General features: G+C 35.6%; 3 protein-coding genes across 4 annotated transcripts; 2 read left to right on the forward strand and 1 right to left on the reverse strand.

The window, feature by feature from the left end:
- The first annotated feature begins 2,851 nt into the window (after positions 1–2,851).
- On the forward strand, positions 2,852–3,834 carry LOC109163096. 2 transcript variants are annotated; one of them, XM_019311814.1, is made up of 3 exons: positions 2,852–3,137; positions 3,238–3,460; positions 3,727–3,834. In XM_019311814.1, the coding sequence occupies exons 1-2, from the start codon at positions 2,937–2,939 to the stop codon at positions 3,418–3,420; spliced, it is 384 nt and encodes a 127-aa protein (XP_019167359.1). In that variant the 5' UTR covers positions 2,852–2,936; the 3' UTR covers positions 3,421–3,460; positions 3,727–3,834. The 2 variants fall into 2 exon arrangements, with proteins under 2 accessions (XP_019167359.1, XP_019167358.1); XM_019311813.1 differs by having other exon boundaries at positions 3,238–3,453; positions 3,725–3,817.
- LOC109163095 lies at positions 3,804–6,851 on the reverse strand. The gene is made up of 5 exons (XM_019311812.1): positions 6,476–6,851; positions 5,885–5,996; positions 4,599–4,792; positions 4,243–4,416; positions 3,804–4,163 (listed from the first exon to the last, which is right to left on the reverse strand). Exons 1-5 carry the CDS (start codon positions 6,665–6,667, stop codon positions 4,077–4,079), a joined length of 759 nt encoding a protein of 252 aa, XP_019167357.1. The 5' UTR covers positions 6,668–6,851; the 3' UTR covers positions 3,804–4,076.
- Positions 6,852–22,672: 15,821 nt separating this feature from the next.
- LOC109163093 (splicing factor 3A subunit 2) lies at positions 22,673–25,603 on the forward strand. Its single transcript, XM_019311811.1, has 6 exons — positions 22,673–23,096; positions 23,760–23,836; positions 24,300–24,365; positions 24,530–24,604; positions 24,705–24,779; positions 24,977–25,603. Exons 1-6 carry the CDS (start codon positions 22,775–22,777, stop codon positions 25,355–25,357), a joined length of 996 nt encoding a protein of 331 aa, XP_019167356.1. The 5' UTR covers positions 22,673–22,774; the 3' UTR covers positions 25,358–25,603.
- The last annotated feature ends 1,595 nt before the right edge of the window (positions 25,604–27,198 follow it).

The raw sequence follows: 27,198 nt of genomic DNA on the forward strand, positions 1-27,198 counted from the left end.
ACAAAACGCGCGCCTTTCATGCTGATGTCACTTCGTCCATCCGAACAGACCAAATCTCATTATGTGTATTCAGTTAAAATTTTATGTGTATTGTGTTATGAGTTTATGTGTATTCAGTTAAGAGTTTATGTGTATTATGTTAACCAAACCCATTATGTGTATTCAGTTAAAAGTTATGTGTATTGTGTTATGAGTTTATGTGTATTATGTATTATGTTAGATTATGTGTATTCTGTTATGAGTTTATGTGCATTTGAAATATGAATTTTTTTTAACAACTTAACAAAACGACTTCGTTTTGGGAGACGCAGGGCACATAGTGCTATGTGCGCGCTGGTGCACGGTATAACGATTGCATTTTTTTGATAACATTTCACTTGCTAATCTTGTAGTCTGTCTCTCTACCTACATTGCACTTGCCTATACAAAAAGGTCAGCAAATTCTTCTTATCAAGGTTATATCAATCAAAGTTGTGTGGACCAATAAATAAATAAATAAATAAATAAATAAATAAATAAATATATATATATATATATATATATATATATATATATAATTACATTCAGGTGAAAACACATCTTAAAGTACAAACATGTGGACTAATCTTGGCCATTCAATTTTGCTATTGGATGGTTGTGATTCTCGCGTAGGGTTAGTGTTTAATTTAGTGTGTTTTTATGTTAAGGGGGTTAGTTTGGGTATTTTGCTAGTCATTAAAACCTAGTCAGATTAGGTATCTTATTTCACGCGCACGTTTTCCCCCTTGCTTCTGATTCTTCTCCGATCGTGCGTAGGGTGTTGAACGTAATCCGCAACACGCGCTTCTTCCACGAGCTTGTGTCTCTGTTCGTCCATTCCACGTAGCCATGGTTGTCGGGGGAAACCGCGGCACACTGAAGAGGGGGGACCACCGGTTGTCGGGCGAGGTTTGTTGGTTTCCCTTTTGTATTTTTTTTTTTTTTGTGTTTTTCTTCCGTTTTTGTTGTTTAACCGGTGGGGTTTTGTTGTTTGGTGGGTGGTAGCTGTGTTGGACTGGGTCGGGAGTGGGTATTGATGGTTTTTTGGCCGGATTGGGTAGCTAGGGTTTTTTGGTGGTGTTGTTTTCTGGGACGTGGGTAGGTGTCTGGTGTTCTGTCGTTTTCTGGTGGGCACGGCGGTGGTTTGGGTTCGGGTTATTGTGTTTTTTTTTTTAAAAAAAAATTTTGGGGAGTCGGGGGGTGGGGGTTCTATTTCCGGGGGCTGACGCGGGGGGTGTAGTGGCAGTTTTGGGGGCATTTTCGGCTGTGCATGGTGGTGGATGGTGCCGGGGATGGGAGGGGCTTGTTTTTTTTTTTTTTTTTTTTTTTTTTTTTTTTGGTAACACTGCTTATGGTTCACTTAAACCACAATCTTTGTGTATATTTGTTTTTCTTTGTTTTTCGGTTTTCTGCAATATAAATAAACATCAAGAAATCAAAACAGATTCATCCATGTATATCTGGATTTATTTATAATTTATTTGTCTATATACTATTGGCATTCTTGAAGCCTAAATCAAATTATACACCATTCCCTTTAAAATTTCACTCAAATTAAAGAAGGGCACAAGTGCCACAAAACACAGAAAATGAAAACCCATTATTAGTTTTCTAGGAAAAAGTGATGAGAAAGAAAATACCAGTGAGAGATTGGAAGCAGTGGAGATCAAAGGTATTTTAATTGGGTGGTGGTGTGTGGCTTTGTTTGTAGATGTGTGCATTATTTTCATTTTTTGTGTGCTCGTCTGGTATTCAGTTACGTGCGTGTGTGATTTTGTTTATTTTTCTTTGTTAGGCAAGAAGTTGAAGGGTGTGCAGGGTGCTCCTAGTGGGGCTTTGTGTTCGGTGAGTGATGATGATTTTGTTTCACCGCCCTTGACTTTTTTAGCGAGATTGGAACAAGACCCGTTGTGGAATGCCCCCGATGTTGTTCCTGAGGTTGATGCTTCGCCTGGGGGGTCTGGTGGTGGGGAGGCGTCTGAAGAGGAATTAGATTTGCCTAGTGTTAAGTTTCGAGCGCAGTCCGCGGCTCTTGTTGATGCGCTTGTGGACTTGTCGGTGCAGCAGAAGGATGATATTACAAGTTTGGGTTTCGAGGCATTGCTGGATTTCAAGGTGTCTGAGTGTCCTTCTCGTCTTTTGCATTGGTTGTTAAGTAATTTTGATGGGCAGAGTAGGACATTTGACCTGGGTGGCGGGAGATCTGTGTTGGTCAATGAGCGGGATGTTGAGTTGGTGTTGGAGTTTCCACGTGGACGTATCAAGATGGTGAAGCGGGACAAGCATCATATTAGTAACTAGTTGAAACACTGGAGGGGGTTATAATAATAATAAGTATTGTATGAGCTTAATTTTTGTTATAAAAAAATAAAAAATTACTCAGTATAATTCATGGTAAAAGACTAAGGGGGTGTTTGGTTTGGAGGAAGGAAAAAAATTGTAATTCGATGGGAAAAGAATAAGGTAGGAATAACGTAGGAATTCAAATTACATTCTTTGGTATAGTGTAATAAAATTATTAGGGACGAGGAGGAAAAAATTGTATAAAGACTAAAATGTCCTTGTATAATAATACTAATAACAATTAATAAAAGGTACTTTTGTCATTTCTTTCATATTTTCCTTCTCTACATACATTAAATTGCAATTCATAGGGTATCTCATAAATTACAATTCAACAAAAAGAGGAAATTACAATTCCCTCCAACCAAACATTGTAATTCAGACTTTCATTGAATTGCAATTCAATTAAGACTTTCATTGAATTGCAATTCAATTATAACCAAATTACATCCAACCAAACGCCTCCTAAAATTCCCTAAAATGTTAGCGTGTAGTTTTGTGCAAATTTGGCATTGTTGGCCTGCAGGCTGCAGAGTGACGTGTGGTGCGTCTTCAACTTGAGAGGTAATTCAGATATGGCTATGGCGGTTGCACCACCACCGAATGCCACGAAACCCCTTGCAATATTCTCACCGGCCACCGCTGCTAACAAAATCGGCTTTCGCGTCTCAAGAGTCTCTAGAGCGACGTCGTTCGGCATCACCCGAGCCTCCGACCCGAAAAGAGAAGCTCCAACTCCCAACTCAGATGGCCGAAACCTCCCCTTCGTTCCCCAGGTTACAAAGCTGCACACACAATTTGCATTTTACTCGAATTCGAGGTTGGTGACTTCTGAGTGATTAATTATAATTATTTCATGGTTGGTAAATTAATCAGGAGGATTTGGTGTATTTGGTGAAATTGGGAGCCGGGTCGGTGGCGGGTGCAGCTGCAATCAAGTATGGAAGCGTAATATTCCCAGAGGTAACAAAACCTAATTTGATTGAAGCAATCGCCATCATAACTGCTCCTGTTCTTGTTGCTGTTGTGCTACTCATCAAGCAGAGTCGAGTAGATTGAAGAAGAAGAAGAAACTACAGCAGAAGTATATTGTTTCTGTTTGGTAACATAGCTTATCAGCAAATTTTAATTTGTTTAACTGGGTTAAAAGTCAATATAAGTGTTTGATTGATTAACTTTTTATAATAAATTATTGTTCCAAAATGTTAAAATTCAAAAAAACTGTTCAAAGTGATAAATTTTTTGAAAAAGTCATTTTGCATGTAATTAGCTAATTAGCTAATGATGTTAATTTATCAAACTTCTTTCTACAATTGACTAATATTATTAACTTGGCTAATGTTATCAACAGGCCAAACTATGTTGGAAAAGTTTTGGCTCTGTTTCTGTAAGGAAGTCAGGAAGTGTAACTTTCTGCTTGGGTAAAAACAGCAATCACAAGATTAAGACTTCAAAATTCCAACTTCTATGACAAGAAAAGTTATGGAGGCTACAAGGGTAGTGTTTGCATATAAGATAATCACATTTAGCCTTTAGGATCATGAACCAAAAGAAACAAAAAAAAAAAACAGCCACAACTTATAAGCTATGTTGAAGACACAAATCAAACAAAAACATTATAATTTTATCTTTCAGACACACTCTATAAGAGAGAGCTATGCATGTGCCAGCATTGATTGCTTAGTTCTCATTCTAGGTTCCATCTGTGTTAAAACTTAAAACACATCTGGATTGAAGCGCCCAGGGATGGCGTTGCCTTGCTGAGCCTGCATCAAATGCATCTTCAGTGCGTAATTGTTCACCTGCACAAACGGCATAGAAATCAGCACATACAGGAGGATAAGTGCTAGTAATAATGCTGATAAAGGTCTAATTTTTTACCTCAAGACTACTCAGTTGCTGCTGATATTGAGAAACCAGCTGCTTCAAATGCTGAACCTCCTGACTTTTATCATCGTGTTCTTTTTGGCGTTCGTGCTGAATGGCCACAGCACGTTTCAGAACGGTATTATCTCGAATAAGTGCTTCAACCTGCTCTTTCAGCATCATATTTTCCTGAAAACAAATTGAGAATTGTTAAAAAGCAGGAAAAATCACATCATGATTCACAAGCTTAGGGCTTCATTATATCTACTTCAATGAGGTGTATTCCCAAGTCTTGAGAGTTCAATATCTGAGTGTTATGCTCATATACTCCTCTAGTTTAGCTGCTTAGTTTATAACTCAATGATACCAACCTTCTGAATATTTTGAGTTGATTCTGCACCTGCACGCAAGCTAATGGATTTTTCTAAACTCTCTAACACTCTTGAAGCACGAGCTCTAGCATCATCTATGCTTGCAGCCCCCATCATTTCCTTCAAAAGCAATTCCACCCACCCTGAACCATCAACTGGAAGATTGCATTGGAGTGTAGGATCTTCCCTAGGCACTGTCATTCCAACAATATCGTATGAAGATGGAAAATTAATCAAAAACGAAAACAAAACCATAAGCCCTAAACAACATATGATTTAAAACAGCCTCCTGTAAAAAGTCACACCCATACCCACAAACACAACGGAGAAAATAACATAAGTCTAATTTGCATCAAGTTCTTCATTGGGATTTGGGAATGGGAAAATCAAAGAATTTCAAGCATACTGAAACTAACTTCTGAAATTACATGCCACTCCAGCACCAAAACCAATATGGCACAAGCATTTCATTTTGGGTGCTGAATGTAAAATGCACTTATACACCCAACATTACCACACACAAGCCTATAGGAGTCACAATTTTTCATTTTAATCCTTTCTGAGGCATAGCAAGAATACACCAAAACATGGCATGAACAATGACACAAATGTGAGAACCAAAGTTTCTTTTTTAGTCAGATTGAAACTATTCTTTCGTGTTCTGTCTAAATTACAAACTTTTCAGATAAATTTTCCAAACTATAGCATTCATAAGGCATGTGTCATAGGCGATGGTGGGAAAAATTTCCTTTGACAGCATAATATATCCCCATTGATAGATAAATTTTATCAATGTACACTTTTATTGGCATCATATTGTTAAACATACTATGGTTCTTTTCTGTTTAACAAGATTAATAAAAGAGAGCACTGTTATTGGTATCGAATTGTTACATTGACCCCATAGGTCCACACAAAATTCATGACATTTACAGAGGTGGGAGAGGTTCATGCAGATAAATCTAAACAAAAATCTGAAAAAGTGAACAGGATAGAATAGGTGGCCATGCCTTCAGGGTTAAACAATCCTTCGTTCATAATAAGCTAGATCAGTGTGTGGACAAATGCACATACTCTGCTACTCTAGGGATTGCAATTGGTCAGGAAACATAATATGTTTTGTTGAAACCCAACTATAAAGGACAGCAATTAGATTAGCTAAGTAGGATATGATCTAGAAATGAACATTGATTTACAAGAAATGTTGTTGGTATCAATTTAATGAACAGATGCAAACAATCCCAAATAAATGTGCAGAGAGATTAGTGGTAAGCGTGAACACAAACCATTCTGCATATTTGTGTTTGTTTCAACTGCCCGTCCAAGCTGCATCTCATTCAAGCTCTTAATAGCAGCATCCAAGTTATACCCGCATTCTTCTAAAGCTTTCTCAATAAGCTGAAAAATACAGTAGAAAAAGCAAGTAATTTGCATCATTCTATTTGAATTCAATACATAGAAGTCAAAAATGAATGAAGACAGGCATTTATAGGCTACAAGAAATGGAGGATTAAAAGTTATAAGGAGATAATATTCCAACAAAAGTGTTTTTCGAATATTCTGCATCTGCTTGTATACAAATATGTCATATGAAGTCTACAGCAAAAAAGTATCCCCAAATATGCACAAGACACATTTCCTAGACACCAAACTTTAAATTTTCAGGGCACAAATGCTAAAGACAATATTCCTCAATTATTAAAAGGAGACATCAAGAATTAGAATCCATCCATTTATTATTCTTAATCTGTGGAGAATTATGCAATTGGGAGGGTGCAGGCTTAATACGGAGTAATTGTTTACAAGCATAAAAATATAAGTTAAATTCCAGAATCAAGATTTAAATTCTTAAACGCATACAATTGTAGAAGCCTTACCTGACAATCCATATCAGGAAACTGGGCTCGGAGCTGATCAAATAGGCTCGTCGGCGACGGCGCAACCGAGAACCGAACCGGAGAAGTGGAGGAAGAGCGGCGTATCTTCTTGGAAATCGGAGGTGAGGCGGACGTCGGCGACGATGGAATGTCGTCGAAGAAAGATCTCTTCCCACAGACTATCGCAGACATTGTGCAATTCCCAGAATTTTTATTTTTATTTTGAAAAAAAAAATGTTTAAAATTTCGATCGTACAGTAGAGTTTAGGATTAGGGTTTTGAGATTCAAAGTTTCTTTGCGACTACGCCTCTACGGCTCCCTTTTCTTCTTTGGAGGAGAATGGGTTCTCCATGGCAAATGATCCCCTTTTTATAATGAGCGACTCCCATTGATATTTCGAATATGTTTTGAATATTTTACTCAAGGCGGCGGTGATGGAAAAGCACGCGCTCTAAGGGAGCGTTCCTGAACAAGGAAATGCGAAGATCTCTTCCTCATTTACATTTATCCTTTTTTTTTTTTTGAAACACTTCCCAATTTGTCCTGAGCAACATTAAAGTCATTCAATTCAATCCAAAATGACATGTTTATCTTAAAACACGCTAACGTTGCGATTGTCGATTTTAAAAATAATTTTAAATAAAATAATTATTTAAAATTAAAATTAAAATTAAAAAAATACACGGAGACGAAAGGGTATCGAGATCTCACTGGCCATGGAAACGGCGGAGACGAAGCCACCTTTGTCTCCGAGCTGGGAGACGAAGCCACCATCATTTCCAGTCGTGTAGACGGGCCGAGACGAAGTCGGGCCCTTCATCTCCATGGCCAGGAGACAAAGGTGGCTTCGTCTCTGGCCGTTTCCATGGCTAGTGAGACCTCGGCCCCTTCGTCTCCGCCGACGAAGGATTTTTTTTATTTTTTATTTATTTATTTTTAAAATTTTAATTTTAAATAATTATTTTATTTAAAAGATTATTTTTAAAATTAGTAACCGTCACATCAGCATGCTTTCAGGTAAGCAGGTCATTTTAGGTTGAATTGCATGAGTTTGCGTTATTTAAGGACCCAATTGTATTGTTTTTTAGTTCGATAATCCAATTGTAATTTAATGTGCAATAAAGTGGTCTATTTGACCCTTATTTCTTTTTATTTTTATTTTTTTTTTGAAAAAATACCAATATACGGAGTATACTATTTCAATCTATATAATTTTCTCTCACTCTTAAAATGTATTATCACTAAATTTATAATTAATTAATCATTATTCACTTTTTATCGATTTTGGCGACATTTTATGGTGCACACACTGGCCAAAGCAGAAAACAACACCATGTGTTTATCCCGCTAAATTAAAGCACTTTACATTAACAAAAAAAAAATCAAATTTTCTTATATTTAATAATAATAACAATAATTTATTATTTAAATTAAAAGATTATTTAATAATATATGAACTCTTATTTTATTGTTGAGTTACCTATTGGGTGAAAGTTTAAAATTTTGCTTGGATTGATTTGTCCCTTAATTGATATTAGTGGGGACTGGATTGGTGATTATTCACATTAATTTAGAGTGTTTACTTTTAATCATAGTCGTTGATCACTTATTTTCTATGACTAAGATTTGTCCTTAGTTTTAATTGGGGAGGGTGGTTTCATATGAGCGCAAACCCATGTGTGTGTGACGTCATATGATCCCTAGTTCTTTCTATTCTTGATCTTCTCCCCTCCTCATTCTCTGATCTCTTAGTTTTTTTGAGTTCTCTTCATCTCAACTCTCTCTGTCTCTCAAACTCTCAAAGTGTGTTAATTCTTCCTATTTCAAACGCTCAATTCTCAAACTCTCAAACTCTCATTCACAATACTCATGAGATAAAAATGCGAAAAATTCTTTTCTAAACTAAGTAAAAAGTTAAAACTAAATTAAATAGTTACTATATAACTAATATAAGTTGATATAAGTGAATTGAATATTAGAGGCAAGTAAAGTCTAATAAATATATAATTTATACAATACACTAGTATTTATAAAATTCAAAATTCAAACATATGGACAGAGATGACAAAAAATCGTTTTATATTAAAAAACTCGAAAAAATCAAATACAAAAAAATTCAAAATGAGAGCTAACACTTAATTGATGTATGAAGGAAGAAGATAAGGATAGAGGATACATTTTTTGACAAGGCAACACATTCCAACATATGAAAAAGAGGACAAATGAATATAGGACTTTTTTTTTTTGGCCAGCAACAAATCCCAAAGTAATCACTTGAGTTCAAAATGATATTTGTCACGCTTATTTCCTCTCTTTAGCAAACTGTCATCCCTATACTTTTTCCATTTTTCTCTTCTTCATCATGAAAAATGCACCCATTAATAACTTCAATGAAATTCATCCACATACGAATAACAACATAACAAAAAATTGCCAAGGACTTGTGATTCACTGGCACCAAGTTGCTCCCTTATGTGGGAGGTTATGAGTTTCTCGCATTAGTGGAGGCGATATTGACTCTTTGGTTTTTAATAAGTTGACAAAGTAGTTATGAATAAATATTACATTGTAATAGAGTCAGTAAAATTATATATATATATATATATATATATATATATATATATATATATATAACAAAATTAGTGGAACCTTTGGCTTGGTAATTGGTACTATCAAAAGAGGTCAACAAAATTTCCCCTTTTGTGTTTCAATATTAAAATCTTGTATTTTTATTATTTTGTTTAAGTAATAAGCGTAATGTATAACAAATATATATATGTGTTTAATCCTAATACCTATGAATTCAAAACTCAACATTTATTATTTATATTTTATACTTTCTAATCATGATTGGGTAAAAAAAAAAAGGAAAATTTAAAATAAAATGGATTAACACCAAACACACCTGTATTTATAAAATTCAAAATTGAAACATAAGGAGATAGATGACCAAAAAAAAAAAATTAAAAAGTTGAAAAACATCAAATATCAAGCAAAGAATTCAAAATGAGAGTTCACACTTATGTGAGGAAAAATGCAAGGATAGAGGACAATTTTTTTTGGCAGACAACAGATGAAGAAGATAGCAAGAATTTTTTTATTATTTTTTTTTTTGGCAGGCAACAGATCCCAATGTGATCACTAGAGTTCAAAATGGTCTTTATCATGCTTTTTTACTCTCTTTAGGGGTGTTTGGTTCACGGAATATTAGATTACCTTAGATTACTGAAAATGTTAGATTCATGTGTTTGGTTTAAAATTAAGATATGTAAATAAGACAACAGTAATAAGATAAATTGATTAAAAAATACAAAGCCTAACATTAGTAATAAGACAAGGGAATGTGAGATTACCTCATAAATTGGAGGGTATCTCACATTCCCTTCCAATAGCTAAAAACTTAATGCGGAAATTATCTGACATTCCCTGAAAAAGTTACATAACCTGAACCAAACATGTGAATCTTATATTACTAAGCAAATATAACATTGGTTATCTTATATAACCTGAACCAAATGCCCGCATCCATAGCATTTTATACTATTTTTCCATTCATCTTCTTAATCATGAAAAATGCCTCCATTAATAGCTTCAAAGAAATTCAACCCACATTCAAGGACTTAGCTTAGTAATTCGTCGCCTAACTTAATGTTACGACTGAAGACCACAATGTGCGGTTCGAATCTCATTGAAAACATGAATGTGAAAAAGGCCTAAGATGATGGAAGGTGTGGATTAGGTCCATTGGGCACATGAAGGCTAGGGTCTGACCAGTAGCAAATTATTTTGTAGACCCAGGTCCACCTTGCAAGGTGGACTTGGGTTTAAAAATACACAATTTACATATTAAATATTCACAATTTATATATTGAATGTTCACAATTTACATATTGAATGTTTACAATTTTATATACTAAATATTTACAATTTACATACTAATTCCACGTGTTAAGCGGTCCAGGTACTTAAGTGAGATCAAGCAATAACAAATAGAGGTATTCTATTGATCAAGAAGGACCTAATACAATCTCCCGAGAGCTGACTGACTGCGGTCGGGCAGCTCTGTAGATAATCTATCAATCGTCCAAAAGTTCCTTCTACTGTGACCGACGTGGGTATTTATAGCCGCTTGGCCGGAGACACACCTTCGGCCGGCCGGCATGTAGCCCACGTAGCATCCACGCGTCTTCACCTAGCTAGCCCTCTCTGTCAACGTGTAGCATTGCCACGTGCCTCCTCTCGAGATCCTTGACTCTTCGTAAGATAAAGGCCAGTAGTCGGGTGATAAAGACCCTGGTCGGGAAGTCCATCGGTCAGGTCCGGCCGTCTTCCTTTAAGAATGTCCGACCTGCAAAACCTGCGCTAAGAACAAGAGAAACCGAGCTGTGTCGGTCGGGATATATCCTACCAATACTGAATGTTCACAATTTGAATTGTAAATATTTAATATGCAAATTGTGAACATTCAATATATAAATTGTGTATTTTGACCTGGATCCATCTTAGAAGGTGAACCTGAGTCCATGGCATAGCGTACTGTCGCTGACTGGTGGCTATCGGAGTTCGAATCCCATTGCCCATTTCATTGATTACTTTATAGTAATTTTAATGTAATTTATAACATTAACGACAAAAAATATCATTCTATGTATGGCGATGTATAAGTCAATTTGAGCCAAATTGAACTTTTCTAGATTTGGATAAAAATCTAAATTCTACATATATTTATATATCCTTATTGATCGTGTAGTACATTATGTTATAAATATTTTATTATAATTTTTAATTTACAAAATTATTCTTACACTATTCAACTTCAGTTAGTATATATTAAATACTATCATAATTGTATTTAATAATTTATCATATTTAAAATTTTTATTTTAATAATTATTAATTAAACCTGTTGGAGGATAAAATTGTCCTTTCCCTCTTTCCCTCTTTCCGTTTCATCTTCTATATATACATATCAACGTGTAAAGCTATCTTTTGAGAATTAGAATAACAGTCTTCTTCTTCTTCAATCTGCTCTATCTATGCTTCTCGTTCATTCATGTAATCCATTAATCCAACATGGTATCAGAGCGGCGAGGCAGCTATGCCGCCGCTGTTATCGACGCCGGAGAACCGAATCAAATAGAGGTTCATCCGAAGACCATCGCGCATCTCCGATCAATCCGCAGAGGTCCGATTAATCCGCAGAGGATTATTGCTACGGAGAGTAGCAACAAAGCCGACGCCACCGCTGTCACCGTCACCGGAAAATCGAGTCAAAGAACGGCTCATTCGGCGATGTCGATTGTTAAGCCTCTAGTTCGCGCATCGCCAATCAATCCGATTGCTACGCAGAGTAGTCGATCATCAGCAACGATTCCGCAGAGGAATCTAGAAGATAAGGAGAATCCGAATTGCTCGATCTCCCCGGTGACCTCCACAGTCGTTCCGCAGCGGAAGGAAGGAGTGCGTCCGTTGATTTTGAGTCGATCTCCAGTACAAGTAACCTCCACAGTCGTTCTGCAGCGGAAGGAAGGAGTTCGTAGCTCACACCGGTTGAAGCAGATGGAGCAGTCTTCCGATTCAGCCACAGCGGTTGTGTCTCTCCATCTGAAATTCGTTCAGAAAGCAATGACGATTAGAGTTTTTATTCTCGCTCTGTCTCTCTCTCTTTGCCGCCTGAATGTGGTCCTTAATCGGTCTGGTAGTTTTGATATTGCTATTGCAGAGAATGTTGTAATGTGTGGAAGTTTAGGTTTAGGCTCTGATTCGTCCTCTAAATCTCGGATCGGATTGAAGATGGGTCGAAGGAGATCCAGCCGGGTCAAAATGATCTCCATAAGTTGTATCTTCTTCTTCTTCGTTTCACCGGCACACTTTTTCCACCTCCCTGATGTTGCTCCTCGAGATTTTCCAGCAGAAAATTTGGGGGAGGTTCTTCGAGGTGTTCGTAAGGCCGTTTTAAATGGAGCGGTTGTAAGTAGCAGGTCCATTCTAATTGGCATAGTTCCTTCAGTAGAAACAAAGCCTCCAAGTGCGGATTCAGTTCATGTACTGCTTGAGCAAGCACTGCATGCTGATGATCCTAATAGTGCAATTGTAAAATTATCAGCCTCTGTTCAATCATCTGAACCATTTAGTGAGATAGATGACAAGTTGTCTGAGAGCATGGTTACACCTAATGTTTCAGAAACTGACGTTCTTGTTACTGCATTTGATGATGTAAATACAGTTGAGCTGTCTGAACAGAAGCATGAAAAAAAGGAAGTGGCATCCCTAAAGCTGATGATGCATCAGAAAGGAAATTGTATGTTGGAAATTTGCATTTCAACATGACAGAATTGCAGCTTAAACAAATTTTTGAAGTTTTTGGTCTAGTTGAGCTTGTGCAGCTACCTACCAATCCAGAAACAGGACATTGCAAAGGTTTTGGCTCTGTTCAATTTGCTCAACTTGAACATGCAAAGGCAGCACAGAGTTTGAATGGAAAACTGGAGTTGTGGAGTTCTTTTGTGTTTAAGCTGGGCGTGCATGATCTACACGCTCCAGCTTACCGGGGGGTGTTGGAGGATAAAATTGTCCTTTCCCTCTTTCCCTCTTTCCGTTTCATCTTCTATATATACATATCAACGTGTAAAGCTATCTTTTGAGAATTAGAATAACAGTCTTCTTCTTCTTCAATCTGCTCTATCTCTGCTTCTCGTTCATTCATGTAATCCATTAATCCAACAAAACCATAACTATTACATAAATTATCAACTATACATGTTAATATAATATGAATTCTAAAACTATGAATTCATTGACTTTACATGCACAATTATTTTTAAAAAAATATTTTAATATAACTATGATTTTAAAATTAAGTACTAATACTGATTATTTATTTTTATGCAGGTATCACACATATAAAAGACTAGTCATTAAGAAAAAATATAATAAAATATAACAAAATTTTCTAAACTAAGCAAAATGCTAAAACTAAATAAAATAGTTACTATATAGTTACTATATAAGTCAATATAAGTGAACATGGGAGGAAAATAAGTGTATATATATAGTTATACAATAAACTAGTATTTATAAAATTCAAAATTCAAAAATATGGGGAGAGATGACCAAAAAAAAAAAAAAAAAAAAAACCGTTTTAGTTTTTTTTGGCCAAGTTACAGATCCAAAGGTTACCATATCAATAGAGTTCACAAGATATCATTCTATATATGTATGGGGATGTATAAATCGATCAATTGGGATAAAAATTACTGTACTAATTATGTAAAATGTACAGATATTTCAAATTTGACGACATTACATTAAATTTGTATAGCATGCATATATATTATTGTGAAATTATTTCCTTAAATAAATAAATTACATACTAATTAAGGATCAGAATTGAATAAAAGAGTAGAGTAGGATAGTCCAGATGAAATGCACGTAGTGTTTTGTCCGAATTGAAGCCATCCACTCCACTATAAAACCACTCTTAGGTTCCGAACTTTAATTTAATTTAATTTGGTGTTCGAAGGTTGATTTGTGGAAGACATGGAGAGGGACGACTTGCTTCATCTGCTGCTTCAGTTTCTAGAGAAACAGAATTACAAGGAAACACTTCATAGGTAATTAGGATTAGGATTTTGTATTTACGCACTTAGCTTCATCGAATTGCATTGGTACTTAAAGAGTGTGTTATGTTTTTCAATTTGCTACATTATATTTTCTGGATCGATAGGAGTTGTGTGTTTGCGTACATGTGAACTATATATATTTTAGGCTGATTTAATTTAATTTTGTTGATGAAATTTAATTTGGAATTAATTAATTTAATGCATGGCAGCTTGGAGAGGGAATCAGGAGTGTTCTTCAACCTGAGCTACTTTGAAGAGAAAGTGATCCAAGGGGAGTGGGATGAGCTGGAGAAGTATATGTCTGGATTTCTCAAATTGGACGATAATTTACACTCAATTAATTTTTTCTTTGAAATTAGACAACAAAAATATTTTGAAGCTCTAGACAGGTAGCACCCACTTCTATCCAACCTATACTAGCTATTTAATCATAATAACTATATATATATATAGAGAGATGATTTTTCATTCTCATTATATTATAGTGAAGTTCAATTCGATTGTGTACTTAATTTGGAACTCAAATCAAGTTTTGATTTTTTTTTTTTTTTTAATAGCGGTGACAAGAAGAATGCTCTAAGGATTCTTAAAGATGAGTTAAACGTGTTTGCAGTGTTCAACAAACTTCACTTTAAAGAGACTGCGCATCTCATGGCGCTTGATAATATTAGGTATATTTATAAATAATTTATAGAAGTTACACTCTTATGCATATATATAGTTTAATTTTGCATAGATTTCGTTTTTGTATAACATTTCTATTTGCCAGAGTGGTTCAAACTAAATAGGCATATATGCATTTATATATTATTTTGGATCTGCTTCATATAATTATATGAATTGTGATTCATGATAATATATAACTATGAATACAAATTAAATGTGCATGGCTTATGGATCGAAACTTATGAAATTAAATGGTCCAATATAATGCAACTTCTTCAGGGAGGCTCCTCATCTATCAAAGTATGTGGATGCCAAAACTGCTAGGGCATCATTGGTTGTGAAGTTAAAAAGATTGATAATGCAAAATCCACTTCTTCGTGGTAAGCTTCAACTTCCAACCTTGCCAGAGGGTAGCACTTTGCACACAAAGATCAACCAGAGGTACGTAGCTACCTAGTTTTTGCATGGTTAATTCATTCGATATATATATATATGATCTTCAATTATTCATTAGAAATATAATTAATTATAAAACATACATACATTTATGTTAGTTTTGTTATTTTGGATGCTAATTAAGTATATATTGGTTATGATGAATGATACTGCAGTCTGAATTGGCAGCACTTGCATTGTGAGAATCCAGTGGAAGATCCTATTATAACAACCCTTTTTGTAGACCATGCTTGTGATGACCAACTAAATAATAATAATAATAATGCAGATCACCCTCCTCTATCTCCTCCTGCTAATCATTCTCCAGGAGTAAGCATATATATATGCATCTTCTCTTCTCTTCTCTTCTCTTCTGTGTTTAATTATATCATTCTTTCATGATATGATTACAAATGGGTGTATATATATATATCCATTCATGCAGGTCAATCAATAATGTACGTGAATTCTCCTGACAACATACCCAAGTCCCAACACTGTTGTTGCCAATCTTAGCCAATTAAGGTTCTTCTGTCTGAACGTACGATAGGACGGACATGGAAGGAAAAGATCAGAAGAACATGGAAACCAAGCCAATGTGCCCTCTGCATGTGGTCTTTAGTTCTTATTATTGTAATTTTTTTTTGTTTGTTTATTGTGTCAAAAAAAAAAAAAGTTCTAATAATCAGCATCTTGTGATCTTAGGATAAAACAATACTTTTATAATTATTTTCCAATTTACATCCTTCCGAGCTTATTCTCCCATTTTATTTCATATTTAAAAAGCTACATGTTTTTATCTTTATTTTAATTAATTTCTTGAATGATAGCTTATGCTTTGCTAGTTTGATAATTGTTGTTGCATTTATAAGTGTTACCTTTAATCTTTTATATATAAAGAGCAACCAAAAGGAATCTAATTTGAGCTTTAAGAGCATTCTCAACTAGGAGATTTTGGTGATTTTTTTGTTTATTTGTTTGTAGTTTTTTCCTAGATACCTGGATGAGAGAACGAAGAGGGGTGAGAGAATTTTTAAAATTGAATAAAAATAACTAATTAACTAAAACTGTACATATATTTTAAATTTGACAGCACTGCATTCAATTTGTATAGCATATTGTTATAAAATTCTTTCCTTAAATAATTAAATTAGATATTAAGGGAAAAAGGGGGGGCACAATATTGAATAGTATCAAACATGTAATTCATTAAATGTTAAAGAAATTCGAAATTAAGTAAAAAATTAAAACTAAATAAAATAGTTACTATAACTCACTAAAAGTGAATATATATAGTTTTCTTCTAATAATTCTCTCTAAACCTCTCTTTCTGTCTCACGAAATTTTACTTTTTTTTAGGCCTTTTTTCATTTGATGGCCGCCAGGCTCTGGCCGAAGCTTTGAACCTTTGACGGAACTTCGTTTCTTAATCGGCGGTCTCTTATTTCTTTTTTTGTTTATTTTTGTTTTTTTTTTTTAGTTTCATAATAAAGTCCACTGCCAATTCAGTTACCAACCCTTCAAGGAAGTTGCGGTGGTTCCAAAGATCTAAAGTTTAAGTAATCCGCTAGATTTGGATAAATAGGTGGTTTGATTCTAGTTGATTCGTAAAATTAAGTTCAAGAGGTGTACAATTGCTTCTCTTTTTCTTTTGTATATATTCTTTTTTTTTTCTTTTTTTTTTTTTCTCTCGTTTGTGTGACGAGTTTGTTTTCCTCTCGTTTCTTTTAGCGAGTTCTTTTCTTCATAAGTGTGAAACATAAAAGTTTTTCATGGCGTATGTGAACTTCATCCTGTGTGACAAAGATGATAATGTAAAAGAGCATTTGCAGCTCAGCTTGATGGATATATTGTCAATGAACGACATATGAAAAACATATACTCAGGCGGTGTGCAAGACTTTTCAACCAAAGGTAGTCATGAGTACACTTGATCAATTCTTCAATGATATTAAAGAAGCGTTAAATTCATTTAACAAATTCAGCTTCAAATTTTTGAAACAGTCTACGAATCAAGTTAGTTGTAGCATTGCTAGGGGAGTTGTTTCTATGTCTGACCGTAAGGAATTGTATACCGTTCCATCGATCCTATTTGTAATTGCTTCAGCTTATGATTAAATGAATGAGCTTCTTTATTTTTTTTTTTTTTAAAAAAGTGAATATAGTTGCTAAAGACCTTGTTGTCAAGCGGCATGTAGTAACTCTTCAAAATGGGAGGTCATGGAGTCTGATGGATAATATACTAGGCCTGAGCCACATGGACCGACCCATGAAAGCAACTAGATCAAAGAAGCCCAAGAAAGATATACGATACGGAGCAACCCAAAAAGTCCATTGGGCATGTTATTCACAATATAATTAGAATTGGACTCATTATTTCTAGTATAATAGAATTTGGTTTTAGGAATAAGGGTCAAATAGGCCACTCAACTGCACACTAAACTACAATTAGGCCATCGAACTAAAAAACAATGCAATTGAGTCTCTAAACAACACAAAATAATCATGCAATTAGGTCCAAAATGACCTGTTTACCTGGAAGAGCATGTTACCGATTTTTAAAATAAAATAATTTATTAAATTTTTTTTTTTTAAAAAAAAACCTAATCTACCGCCGAAGGTTCGTCTCCCTGGCTGGAGACGAAGGGACCTCTATGGTCGGTGCGTGGTCTCCGGCCATGGAGTTTCTCCCTTCGTCTCCATGGCTGGAGATGAAGGTTCCGACCATGGAGACGAATCTAGTAGATTAGGGTTTTTTTTTTTTTTTTTTTTTTAAAATTTTAATTAATTATTTTATTTTAATTTATTTTTAAAATCGGTAACCTACTCTTCCAGGTAAACATGTCATTTTGGACCTAATTGCATGATTTTGTGTTGTTCAGGGACTCAATTGCATTGTTTTTGAGTTGGATGGCCTAATTGTAGTTTGGTGTACAGTTGAGTGACCTATTTGACCCTTATTCCTTTGATTTTATTATGTAACTATAAGACTCCCAATATGAGGCCAATCGTTATACCCTACACCACGGCGCATAGTGCACTGTGCGCTCCGTCGTTTTGGGAGGCACGGTAGGAAGTTGACATGATTATGTATATTTGTTTATACAATTATGTATATTTTTTATTATGTACATTTTTTATACAATTCTGTACATTTTTTTTATACAATTATGTACATCCGAATAAGGAAATTTTTGTGTATTATGTTAAGAGTTGATGTGTATTATGTTAAAAGTTCATGATTATTATGTATTATCTTTGAACAAATTACACTTTTGGTCCTATGACTATAGGGGGCGTGTTAATTTCGGTACGTGACTTTTAAAACTAACAATTTAGTCCTTTAACTATGTTTTTTTAGCGGATTTGGTCCTCCCAGCCAAATCACCGGTGAAATTTGGACGGAAATACGTTTGCCATTTTAATTTATTTAATAATGGGGGCAAATTGGTCATTTCATGTCCCTTTCTTCTCTTTCCTTCACTTGCTGGCCGGAGTTTTTTTTTTGGGTTATGCTGGCTGGAGTTTGTCTTTGCGGCATCACCAAACTGTTGAAGGCATCGAAACCCCAAATGCTCAGCACAAAACCTCTCCATATCTCCATTCCCGCTTTCCTTGCACACTTGGCTCTCGATTGTCTCGAGAACATCATCCCAGTCCCTCAAAATTAAGCCTTGAAATTAGGCATGCATAAAATAAATATGAACCAAAAGTGAAAAACACACAATTCCAATGGTTCGGAGTAAATATAAAAATCAATCAGCAAAAAATGATCTCACAGAAACGTCAGCAACGAAAACCGATATATAGATCATCGCCATCTATCTTGGCGGCGGCTTCAGCCACAGTGACCTTCGGCTTCTTTTGCTTCTCCTTCTTCTTCTCATCCGCAGCTCCATTCTGCGTGGCTCTGCCACTTCCAAATCGCTATCCTCGTCATCGGAACGATTCCTCGCGGCTGATCACACATGAGCATCGTCGTTAGCATTCATCGCGGCATACTGAGCTTCAATTTTCCCGCGGTGCTCCTAGGCATACTTCTCCAACCACTTGAACACATTGTAGGCGTCAGATCCATTATATTGGTGAACGTGATCCTCGAGGAATTGAAGCTATTTTCAGCTTATTTTTAACACTTAAAATGACCAATTTACCCTCCTAATATTTAATTTAAAATGACAAACGTATTTCTGATCAATTTTCATCGGTGATTTGGCCAGGAGGACTAAATCTGCTAAAAAAACATAGTCAAATTAAAGGACTAAATTGTTAGTTTTAAAAGTCACGGACTGAAATTAACACACCCCCTATAGTCATAGGACCAAAAGTGTAATTTGTTCTATTATCTTTTAAAAAAGAGTATGTGTATTTTGTTATATAATTATGTACATTCATGTATACAATTATGTGTATTCTAGTATAACATTATGTACATTTTTGAACATGAGATTTTTTTTAAAGGAAAATTAACTGCCAAACACTAGGTAGCGAAATTGTTTTTAAAAAATAAAATATTGAAACGACGTCGTTTTGCATCTGGGCGCACAATGCAACGCGCGCCGTGGTGCAGGATATAAATTGTTATATGAGACAGTCTAGAATTCTTATTCCTTGTAGGGCTCTAGGCCCAAAATATGTATAAATAGACCTCACACGTAAGGAAGGGGAACAACTTCCCGTATTCACAGAGCAATATTCATTAATACAAAGTTACTATATTTTCACCATATATTTCTCCTATATTCTCGTTATTCTAACGGTAGTGTTGGCCGTCATAAAACCAACAAAGTCGAGTTTTAGCGGGATAGTATTGACTCGTTAGGCTTCAGTCAAATATTATATGTAACATGATCAATAGTACTAAAAAAAATAATAATAAAATAAAAAAGTGAAGGTCCGATCGTGTGTGCGTGCTGGATGCGTGCGGCTGATGAGCATGCATGCTTATTTATAAAACACGATCCTTAATTCCTTATATTTATAAAATTCAAACATATGGGCAGAGATGGCAAAAAGTAATTTATTTAAAAAAAAATTTAAAAATATCAAAAACTAAAATGAATGTTCACACTTATTCGATGTCTAAAATTGAGAAGCTAAAAGCCAAGGAAATTGGATGATTGACAGACAATACATTCCATTTCCAGCACAAGAAAAAAGATGTCAAAGGAAGATAGGACATTTTTTTGGCAGGCAACAGATCTTAAGACCATCACTAACTGCACTGAATTGAAGGTCCGATCGTGTTCGTGCGGGGCGCGTGCGTGTGGCTGAGCACGTGGGTTTGTGTGTTGTATGAATTAACTTAACTGTGTCGGAATTGAAGGTTGATTTGTGGAAGAAATGGCCGGCATGAATAGGGATGACTTGCTTCATCTGCTGCTTTAGTTCTTAGAAAAACAAAATTACAAGGAAACACTTCATAGGTAATTAGGAATTTAGGATTAGGAAGCTAAGCTTTATTATATTTTACTTGAATTGAATTGATACTTAAAGATAAAAGAGTGTTTTTTGGAGATGTGTGTGGATTTTTGGGCTGATTTTAATTTGTTGATGAAATTTGGAATTACATACTCACTGCAGTTCAAAGAGTCACCTCATTGAGGTTCGATCCTATGACATTCTTTCAAGGGGAGCTATATATGTGTCATTTAAGCACAAAATGTTTGGCAGTGTTCTTTAACTTAAGGTACTTTAATTTGAAGAGAAAGTGATTCAGTGGGAGTGGGATATGATTAACTTGAGAAGTATATATCTTGCGTTGTGTATTATGATCTCAAAATAACCTTTAAATTAGGTACTTAGCCTACAATTAACCGTTTTTGTACTATAAACAAATTGAAAGCACATTACATAGTAATTACATACAAATAATATGATTAGTATAGATGCATAAACGGTTAACTACATATACAGAATATGTTAACTACATACACAAAACATATTAACTAGACCTGGCAATTATCGACACGACACGAAAATAGCGGGTTAGTGTTTAGCCTTAACGTGTCCCGGGTTGTTAACAGGTTGACCCGTTAAGGACCCATTATGTTTCATGTCTTAACGGGCAACCCGTTAAACCTATTAAGAACCCATTAATATTATCATGTTAACCTGTTAACACGAACCCATTTACCCAACCTGTTTATAACCCGCTAATAACCATTGTCATGAATGAAATTACAAAAGATATTATGAACATCACTAATGATGAATTTACTACATTAGGTCAAGATCCTACGCACCAATTCTTGATGTTCAACAATTTGAAATTTGAATTTTTATTGTGTTCAATTTTATTCTAAAAACTAGTATGGACTAATTTAATTATAATTTTTAGATGTTATTTTATCATTTTATGAATGTTATGAATTGAATATGTTTAAATTTCTTTAATAGATTGAACTGTAGGTTTTTTTTTTTTTTTTTTTTTTTTTTTTTTTTTTAATATAGAACTTAACTTTAAATTTTAGTTTTTTTTTTTAAAAATATATATTAATAGAAATACCGGGTATAAACGGATTTCGTGTCATATCGTGTCGACACGACTTGAAACCTGTTAACAAAACGTGTCTATCGTGTCAACCCATTAATAAATCGTGTTTGTGTAAAAAATTTGAACCCGTTAATCATAACGTGTCGTGTCCGTGTTTAGCCTTATCGTGTTCGTGTCGGTTATTGTGTCCACCCGTTAACAGACCCGTATACACGAATTACCAGGTCTAAATTATTAACCACCATGGTATGTGTCTGTAATGAACATATTATGTATTTGTTGTTAACAATTTATGTGTTGTAATCATGTTACATATAAATAATTACCATGTTATATGCTTTCTATTTATTTACAGATACAAAAAATATTAATTATATATACAAAATATGTTAACTACAGACTGATAATTTTTTAATCAAGATTCACAAGATAATGGCCCTGTTTGGTAAAATGGCTGTTAGCTGATAGCTGTTTGCTGTTTGCTGTTAGCTGATTGTGTTAATTAAAGGGTATAAATAGTTGATAATATTAGATGATTGTAAAAAAGTGTTTGGTAAATTAGCTGTTAGCTGATAGTTGTTTGGTATAATTTATTTTCTCAAAAAGCTAATTGAAAAAATTGCTTGGAGTAGCTTTTTGAATTTTAGCCTTTTGGAGTTGCAAAAAGCTAATTAACCAAACATTTCTATTGATATTTTAACTAAATCAAACAATTAATAGTGGTCAAATAAGCCAAAATTGGCCTATATACCATTTTTTTTACCAAACAGGGCCAATATAAACTAATCCATGATACAACAATTGAGTAATGTATAAATAAAGATTTAAAAGCATTCCCTAGTTTAATTTATAAACAAAGGTCCAAATCAGTCCAAGACTTGGGCTAAGAGTTAGAAGTTGTTGGCCCAAAATCATTATTTATAGCCTAAATTAACGACCTGACCCGGCCCAACATAGAAACACAAATTCATAAAGGTTCTCAGAATCATAGCCCCTAACCTCATCTAAAATCGTAAAGGGAGTTGAAGAAGGTAGAGAAGAGTGAAGAGAGTGAGAAAGAATTAAAAACTCAGTTTGGCAATGGACCGAGACTGGGGATCGAAGCCGGGGAGCGGAGGAGCCGCCTCCGCTCAGAATGAGGCAATCGACCGCCGCGAACGGCTACGGAGGCTAGCCCTTGAGACGATCGACCTCGCCAAAGATCCTTACTTTATGCGAAACCACCTTGGAAGCTATGAGTGTAAGCTTTGCTTGACTTTGCACAACAATGAGGGAAATTACTTGGCCCATACTCAAGGGAAGCGCCACCAGACCAATTTGGCTAAGCGAGCTGCCCGCGAAGCCAAGGAGGCGCCTGCTCAGCCGCAACCTCATAAACGCAAAGTCTCGCTCAAAAAGACCGGTATTGATTTGTATTTTTTCTTCTCTTTTAAACTTCAATTTATATTCCATTATCATTTCTGTTCACTCATAAATTCATAAGTGCTAGCAATATTACTTTAGATATCACTGTCCAATTTCAATAAAAATAAGTTTTAGGGTTTTGGATTTAGGGTTTGGATGACTCTTGAGCTATGTTCAGGCTGATGTTGCTCATGGAGTCATATTTGTGGTTGTTTTCATTGTAAGCTGCATTATGTGTTCGTCATTCTATTTCTCTCTTAGGTTGTAGGGCCAGTTTGTATAAACAGCATACGAATTTTCACCAAGTTTGATACAGTTTATATGGGGTTGCCAATTCTATTTGCTTCTAAAAGTCCTTTTAAGCTTACCTTGATAAGCTCCTTAGTATAGCTTATTCAAATAAGTTCAGAAGGGCTTTCCAAAAGTCACAAGCTCTTTTCAAAAGCCTATACAAGCATAGACACGATTCATACGAACAGCAGTGCTTGTAGCACTAGAACTGCTGAAAATAAGCTCTTCCGAGCAGGACCTTAAACTGTGTTGTTGTGAGTTGCCTCGGAGAAAATTCAGTATTAATGAAAATGAATAGTTTAATTTTCAATTTTAAATCTATTATTATTGTGTACTTTTGGTTACTTAGAAGTATAACTATGTGTTGCAGTGAAAATTGGTAGGCCTGGCTATCGGGTGACAAAACAGTTTGATCCAGAGACAAAACAAAGATCTCTCCTTTTTCAGGTTTGGCTAGTCTCTCTCTCTATAATCTATACCACATTCTTGATGTGTATAACATTCCAGAGTAAAACATGCTTATTGTAATTAGATTCTTGGTTCTAGTTGGCTTTACTCCACAAGAACAAGAGTTGGATCAGCCAATATTTTTACTCTGTAAAGAAATAAATGTTACTGTACTGTTAGCTACCAAAGCTGAGAAGAGGGGTTACTTTCCATATTGATTATAAGAAGTGGCTAAACAATTGTTTGGCATAAAATGAGTCAGGAATTCACATTTGGCGTAATGGTGCTAGGATGTGATAGTGAAAATCCCATTCAGATAAATTATTTTAAGCAGAGTGTCTTTGCTCCATGAGAAGAGGAGTTAGATTAGCAAATATATATACTTTTTCTTTGCTTTTTCCTTATTGAGTTATGTTGCTCCGGAAGATGCTGACATGTGTAGTGGCTTTGGTGGTTGGTGCAGATTGAATATCCTGAGATTGAAGACAATACAAAGCCAAGGCATAGATTTATGTCCTCCTTTGAGCAGGTTTGTAATATCTTTATAGAAGTTGTATTTTGAAGGGCTAAAGTGTTTTCCATAGAATATTAATACTCATCACAGAATTTCCTTGAATGTAAGTGCAAAGAATTCTCTTTATATATTTGAACAGTATGCTTAACTTCGTTTTATTTTTTTATTTTTATTGGCAGAAAATCCAGCCATTTGACAAAAGATATCAATATCTTTTGTTTGCTGCAGAACCATATGAGATCATTTCTTTTAAGGTAACTCCCATATGACGGGCAGGATTCTTTAATTTAACCTGTGATTAGGTATGTGTTTTGTTTAATGGATTGGCTCTCAACTCCTATGCATTTGTTCTAGGTACCAAGCACAGAGATTGACAAGTCAACTCCAAAATTCTTCTCACATTGGGATCCAGACACAAAAATGTTCACGGTATGTTTTCTCTGGAGTCATCAATCTGATTGAAACTTTGTCATCTTGGCCCCTTGGGTGGGTGACATACACATGCCACCTAATGGGTTACAGAAGACTGTGTGTGTCGATTATTATTATTTTTTAATTTTTTATATAAAGTAATTTCTTGTTAAAGAATTATCTGACATTTTCCTGTGGGTGACTTCATTTTATAGTTGCAATTACACTTCAAATCAAAGCCACCAGAAGCAAACAAACCTCAAGCTGCTCCGACAGCTAATGGGACTGGAACTCCTGCTCCACCAGCTCAGGCTCCACCGCCACCACCTCCACCACCACAAGGACTCCCCCCTGGAGCTCCACCAAGGGGCCCACCCTCTGCACCTGGATCAGTCCCCCCTCCACCTCCCCCCATGGCTAATGGACCACCTAGACCCATGCCTCCAGGTGGTGGTTTGCCTGCACCACCACCTCCTCCAGTTGGTAGTGGTCCTATGCCAAATTTCATTATGGGGAGGCCTCCAATGATGCCTCCACAAGGTTTTCCAGGTCAAGGAATGCAGCAGCCTCCACCACCACCACCCAACATGGGTTGATGAAAAGATTGCACCCTAAATTCCGAGGCCCCACCGCTCTTGCTATGGAGCCCTAGGTTGATGAGCTTGAGTTTTTGTCATCGTTGCACCTGTACCAAATATTACCCATCACAATTATGGAGTAGTCTTCTAATCAATACATGTCACTTTCTTCCTACCGGAATTGTCTTAATATATACATCATCCTTTTGTTGTCGATTAGCTTCTTAAAACTTTTGAGAATATCTGGGCATATTTCCTTTCCTATTCCATGAGTGCTCTATCTGCTCTCTATCATCCTTAATTGTCCAATTTTCAATCCAATTCCCGTTAATAGTTCAGTAAATGATGCAACATATTTGAAAGTAAAAAATACTAAGGTGGTGGTTGTATTCAGTATCATTATGTCTGTTGCAGTGATGCCAGAAGTTTTGTTATGCTTATCTACTTTTTTGGCATAGGAATCACATAATTCTTAGTTTTGAGTTCTTGAGCTAGCATATCTTCAATTCAAGTAAGAACATGGTAGTGCAAGGGGTTATGCCCCCAACTAGTTCTATTATCCATTTGATAAAAAATTCTTTTCCCTTCAATTCACAGTATGTTTGATTTATTAACTCTTTTTGTGTGTGTGTGTGTGTACCTTGAGGTTTTGTTTGTGTTCCTTCTCAATGTAGTTCTGTTCCATAAATAAAAAGTATTATTTGTGTACCTAAAGTACGTTATTTGAGTACTATAATTGTGTAGGTCATGAATACAAGGTATATTTTTATATACTAAAAGTACATTATGTACATTATTTGATAGTATACAAAATTTGCAATTGTCATACCAAGTGATATTCTTCTTTAGTCTTTTTGTATTTTTTTAGTGCTACTGACTATATTACAATTGTAGTACATGTTTATACATACTTTCTCAACCTATTGAAGCACAAAGAGTTAATGCCCTCCTCCGGAGTTCGAACTTGTGACCTTTTATTTGGGAGAGACAGAAATACCATTGTGCTACAAGCTACTTGGCCGTCTCTATGTATTTGCTTTTGTGATTTTCACATCTTTCTACCATCTATGTCTCATCTAAATTTTCACAAGACAAAGAAGCAGCCACAACCATTAGCTGTGGATTAGATGAGTGTTGGTTTTCCAAGGATGGTGAAGTGGAGAAAAATGATGGATGGCACTTGTTGGTTTTCCAAGGTACCTATTAGGATTCTACAAATATTTATTTGGATTCTTGTAAGAGAGGTTTTATTGTGATAAAATTCCACCGTGATCGCGATGGAGTCATATCCCTTTAAATTCGGCCGGAGGTTTGGTAAGGTAAAATTTTCAAGAAGCGGGTTGGGACATTGCTTGTGTTTACTCTCCATCACTAACGACTTCTTGCAGCTCGGAAAATGGGGGACTGGCGATGGATATATTGAAAATTGACCTGGAACAAACTGACCCGGTAGAGCGAAGCAAGAAGGATTCGAGTGGACCCAGAGCCTCCGCCCCGTGCTCGACCAGGGCTGCCTAGGCCGAGCCCAGCTTAGGCCCGAGACCGCGCTCAGCCTGGGCCTCGGCCTAGGCCCCAGGCCGCGCTCGGCTTGGGCCTCGGCTTAGGCCTCGGCTTAGGCCCCAGGTCATGCCTGGCATGGGCCTCGATTTTGGCCCTGGAGGGGCCGTGCGCGGTCAAGGAAGTTGCAACCGATGCATTTTTAGGGGAATGGTTAGGAGCTCTTTAGGATAAATAGCCATCTAATTGTCTTGATAAGACATCTTTATCTCAATTGTCTAACACCCAATCTATTGTAATAGCATTACACAACATTCTTCAATACAAAATTGTCCTTGTGACACATATCCATTGTCTTTCCA

Source organism: Ipomoea nil, unplaced genomic scaffold (assembly GCF_001879475.1).
Source record: "Ipomoea nil cultivar Tokyo-kokei standard unplaced genomic scaffold, Asagao_1.1 scaffold2975, whole genome shotgun sequence".
In the NCBI taxonomy this organism is placed as follows: domain Eukaryota; kingdom Viridiplantae; phylum Streptophyta; class Magnoliopsida; order Solanales; family Convolvulaceae; genus Ipomoea; species Ipomoea nil.